We start from the raw sequence: 5577 nt of genomic DNA on the forward strand, positions 1-5577 counted from the left end.
AGAAAAAAGCCACGAAGCTAAAACCAAAATTTCGAGGCTAAAGAGTAAATAAAATGGCTAAATTTAGCCTCAAAAAGGCTAAACTGGCAACACTGCTTAGCTGTTGAAAGCTGTTCATGAGCTGATCAAAAGCTGATAATAGTTGAATAAAAATAATGTGCAAAACAGTTTCATCATTATTACTATTATTAACTTGCATGCAATGGTATTGATCTGATCTCCTAGAGCTATATTAAGATGAATGAACAACTACTTAAAGAATTAATAAAAACTCGATCTGTTTTAAAACAAAAATATCGAAGTTTAAAAATTGGTGAAACTGAAAACGATGAGAGATTAGAAAAAACATTTAAGCCAATTACTGAACCATTAAAAGAACTTGTGAAAAATAACAACACTCAATATGATAAACCTAAGGCAGAAAATATTTACACTCAAAACAATTCCTTCGATTTCAATAATATGTTGTCTAAAGTAGAAACGAGTACCCCTAAGAAAGACATACAACTTAAAGACGATGAAAGCAGTAACGATACAAACAGTCTAGATTCGACATTTAATTCAGCTAATAATTCATCTAATGTTATTGACTTATCATTATTGCAGAAAAATAAATTGCTTGATATAACATATGGTCCACATAAAAACTCACATAATGTTTGGAAGTTTGGTAATAGCGATATAGAAATAAATGAAGAAAAAATTATCATTGGAAATCAAAATTGGGCCATTACACCAGGCTTGATTGAATTATTGTTTCATAAAGAACCAACAAATTATGAACCACATGAGTTGGATATTTATAAAAATATTTTGATTAAAACCAATGCGCACAAAAGACAATATAATTTCAAAAATCAAATTAAGGGCACTAAAAGCAAAAAGTACAACACTATTATAAAAAAATTGTTTAAGGATGAAATTTCAATAACACCAAAAAGATCATTAAGATCACAAACGCATAAAGGAAACGGAATGATTATGAAAGTCAATAATGAAAGACCCAACTATATATACTGGAACGATCCTAATGAATTAGTAGATCGACTTAGACTATTGGTTGCATCGGAAGGCGCGGGACACAATAATCATCGCAATGAAATTAATTCAATTTTAGAGGAATTGCAAGAAGCAAATATTATTGCGTAGAAAGCAATAAACTTAAATAATAAAAATAGTGGAAGGATAACAAAATATGCCTGTTGATAAGTTTGGTCATCACTCAAAAAGTCAAAACGATTTTATAAAAAATGAAAAAAATAAAAGAAAAATTCGTCAAGTTGTTGGACTTGTGTTGAATAAAAATAATAACATTAATGTTCAAAACAAAAGGATCACAAATGTTTCGTTTCCTACACAAGAAAAAGACGCTGTTAATAAACATTACTTGGGAACAGAAATCAGACAATTGCAACAAGATTTAACAACATTGACTAAACAAGAATATAAAAAACTTGATGGAAAACTTAATAATATTGATAATTCAATACAAAATATGATATCTCATAGAGAGAAGGGCATTGATGATTTATGGCAGGCAGATTTAGTTGAAATGGGAAATTACTCTACATATAATAAAGGATTTAAGTATTTATTAACAGTCATCGATACCTTTTCAAAATTTGCTTGGATTCGACCACTAAAATCTAAAACGGCTATAGATGTTACAAATGCTATGAATGACATATTTAATTTAGGCCGTAGACCAAAAAATTTGCAAACAGATGATGGAAAAGAATTTTTCAACCACTTATTAAAAAATCTAATGACAAAATATAAAATTAATCACTATTCTACTTACAGCATTATGAAAGCCTCAATTGTAGAACGATTTAACAGAACTCTGAAAGGTATGATCGAGTTATCAAAATGGCTCCTATTGACGTAAAACCTTCTAATGAAAAATTATTATTAAATACCGTTTATAACCATATAAAAATATTTAAGAAAAACAAGTTTAATATTGGTGACAATGTACGCATTAGCAAATATAAACATTAAGGGTCCTCATGTAAACGCTTAAATGTATCGCAAACTGTGCAATCTGTGCATTTTTACACTCTCGCAAATGAACTGTCAAAAAATGTATGGAAATTCGTTTGCACAACTCCGATAAGTTTGCGCGACAATTTAGACTCGCAAACTTGAATTTATTGTGCATTTGATGAATCAGCTGCTTTTGTTTACTTTTATTTATAAGAAATAAAAATCAAATAAAATATAAAAATTTTTTTGCATGTGAAAATTGTGTAACTTTGGAACAGAATGGAACAGAATTGGATTAAATGGCATTGTGTATTTTTAAAATTTAAATTTATACAATGTATTTTTAAAATTTAAATTTATACAATTTGAAAAAAAAAATGTTGTTGAATTTATTTTTATTTGACATTTTTCAAATACATATAAATTTTCTGTATAAACTTGCACAAAATTGTAAAGGTGGGTTCATGAAACACATCACGCAAATTTGCACACTTGCACAAATGGGAAACTTAAGCGTTTAAATGAGTACCCTTATTGTTTTGAAAAGGGTATACTCCAAATTGGACAACAGAAATATTTAAAATCAAACATATTAAAATTACATATCCAACAACATATATCTTAGAAGACTATATGGGAAATCCTATTAAAGGTGGATTCTATGAAGAGGAGCTACTATCAACCAGATATCCAAATACGTATCTTGTGGAAAAGGTTATAAGAATAAAAAATAATCGTGCATTTGTTAAATGGTTGGGATTTACAAATGATCACAATTCTTGGATTAATAAAAACGAAATATTGTAATAAATTTCTTATATCTATTAAGTTTATAAATAAAGAAAATATATTTTAAAACAAAAAAAATATATGTTTTTATTCATTCCATTTTTAGTATTCAATATGTCTATTACATTAACTTTGAACGGAAACTCGTCAATTTTAACTGCAAATTATTTTCCACCCATAGCATTGGAAGAGGATTATGAATGCTCACTTATAGATTTTCATACATATAATAGCATACCCAATGTCGATGAGGATAATAATTTGTTTCATATTGGGGATAACATTATTGAAATTCCTATTGGTTCCTATGAGCTGGAAGATATTGCAGATTATTTAGAAAGTGAATATGAGCATTTGGCTAATGGTACAAAATCTATTAAAATAGAAGCCAACAACAATACAATGAGAGTTGAAATAAATACTTCTCATGATTCAATATATTTCAATAAAAAAAGAACAATTGGAAAGTTAATGGGCTTTAACAAAAAAAACTTTAAATGGGGGTTCCAATTATCTCTCTGAACTACCCGTAAATATTCTTAAGGTGAATACAATACGTATTGATTGTAATATCGCTGTTGGATCTTATATAAATGGAGAAAGGGCACATACAATTCATGAATTTGGAATAAATGTTTCCCCAGGATATAAAATGGATGAAATTCCACGAAACATAATCTATTTACCACTAAACACCAAGGAGATCAGTTCTATCGCAGTCACTATTGTAGATCGAAATAGCGAGCTTATAAATTTTCGTGGAGAAAATATTACTCTACGTCTCCATTTACGACCCCAACAATCATGATTATATACAATAAAACCTTTGTTGATAGAATGAGGAGAGACATTAGTGTGTCGAACATTGAATCAGCAAGAACAACCTTAAACGCATCAAAACTTACCGAAATAAACAAACAATTTTTAAAATCATTGAATTTAATTGTAAAGAACAATGACTGATATAATTAACGTTTTGGAAAAACCAATCATGGATGAAAGAATTATAAAAAAAGATTATCATACATATACTCTATATATTCAGTCATTTAATAATAATGATGAAATTCGGATTTCAATACAAAATCAAGATTTGTATGTTTTACCGAGGAAAGCTTTTTGTATATTGAAGGTACTGTGTTAGATGCTACAAGTGGTCTAAAAACGAACAACTTTAAATTGAAAAATAATTTTGTACCCAATTTATTTGAGGAGATTCGTTATGAACTTAATGGTGTTGAAATAGATCGCACTAGACATTTGGGTGTTTCTAGCACAATTAAAAATTATCTATCCCTAAATGACAGCGAAAGTATTATGATGGGGAATGCAAGCTGGTCTTATGATAAAGACATCGATGTTGGTGAAGGATTTTTCAACTTTTATGTCCCGCTTAAATCATTATTAGGATTTGCTGAGGATTATAATAAAATTATGTTAAATTGTAAACATGAATTAATATTATTGCGTACAAAAAATGATGATAATATTGTAAATTCTAATCAAACTACTGAAAAACCAAAAATTACAATTCAAAATATTAGTTGGAGAATTCCGCATGTAAAACTTTCGGATTATGCTAAACTAAACACAATAAAAATTATTAATAGTGGAAATGTGTTGCCAATAGCATTTCGTAGTTGGGATTGCCACTATCATCCTCAACTATCAGCATCACAAAATCATATTTGGAATGTAAAACTAGCTGCAAACAGAAAACGTCCACGTTTTGTACTAATTGCTTTTAAACATAATAATAAGCTTACATTCAAATCTTAACAATATTAAAGTACATTTAAATTCAGACTCATATCCATATGATGACTTAAATGTTAAATTTGATAATCAACCTTTTGCCATTCTATACGATATGTATGTTAAATTTCAACAAAATTTCTATATGAGGGAGGCTCAACCGCTCCTCTCAGCTGAAGAATTTAAGGAAAAAGCACCTATAATCGTGATTGATGTCAGTCATCAAAATGAAGCAGTCACAACAGGCCCAATTGATATAAAAGTTGAGTTTTCTACAGATAAAATAGTAGCGGCTAATACATCTGCATATTGTTTACTCATACACGATCGTTTAATCGAATACTCACCGCTTTCATCTTCAGTCAAAAAAATTGTTTAACGCAATGAATAAAATGTACTAATTTCAATATTTTCTATTACAGATTTATTTAACACTATTATTTTTAAACTTAAAATTATAGAACAATAAATAAATTTGTTAAAAGTAAAATTTAAATAAATAAATATATAAATTATAAAATAATATCACATGTATTTTATTTTTTTTTTAATTCTTAAAATATGTATATTTTATTCTAATATTTCAACTCCATAAACATTTCATCGTCATCATCAGAAAATAAATAATGATTATTTACATTTAAATGAGTTGAATTTATATCTAAGAAAATTTGATCATTTCCGTCATTTTCCCAGTTCGTTAATGAATTTTCATTAATGTTTGTTTCTATATTATTAGTGTCCTCTATTAAATATTCTGCAATATCATCTAACTCAAAATCAATCTCTTTTGCCCCCAAGCATATGTCTGAATACCATCGAACTTTATATACCTCTTGTCATCATTGTGACTTAAAACTATTTTTTCTGTTTTTTGGGTATATATTTGATGTTGATACGTTCGAAATGTATACATTGAATCACTGTGTATATTTTTGGAATACAAACACTTTTTATAATCGACTAATGTTATTCTATCTAATGCAATTTTTTGCACACCCTTGGATTTTTTAATTTCTCCATTATCTTCATTTCTAATTGAATACA

At 27.9% G+C, this 5577-nt stretch overlaps 1 protein-coding gene across 1 annotated transcript; it reads left to right on the forward strand.

Moving 5' to 3' along the window:
• The first annotated feature begins 2889 nt into the window (after positions 1–2889).
• LOC135961222 (uncharacterized) lies at positions 2890–4909 on the forward strand. The gene is made up of 3 exons (XM_065512716.1): positions 2890–3139; positions 3908–4501; positions 4581–4909. The coding sequence occupies exons 1-3, from the start codon at positions 2890–2892 to the stop codon at positions 4907–4909; spliced, it is 1173 nt and encodes a 390-aa protein (XP_065368788.1).
• Positions 4910–5577: the final 668 nt, after the last annotated feature.

This window comes from Calliphora vicina, chromosome 5 (assembly GCF_958450345.1).
Source record: "Calliphora vicina chromosome 5, idCalVici1.1, whole genome shotgun sequence".
NCBI lineage: Eukaryota > Metazoa > Arthropoda > Insecta > Diptera > Calliphoridae > Calliphora > Calliphora vicina.

Excerpts from the sequence above, each read along its gene's own strand:
- LOC135961222 (XM_065512716.1), top strand. The coding sequence starts at position 2,890 with ATGTCTATTACATTAACTTTGAACGGAAACTCGTCAATTTTAACTGCA. Across the intron at positions 3,140-3,907 it reads ATATGAGCATTTGGCTAATG|GTACTGTGTTAGATGCTACA; the intron begins GTACAAAATCTA and ends TGTATATTGAAG. Across the intron at positions 4,502-4,580 it reads TGCAAACAGAAAACGTCCAC|ACTCATATCCATATGATGAC; the intron begins GTTTTGTACTAA and ends ATTTAAATTCAG.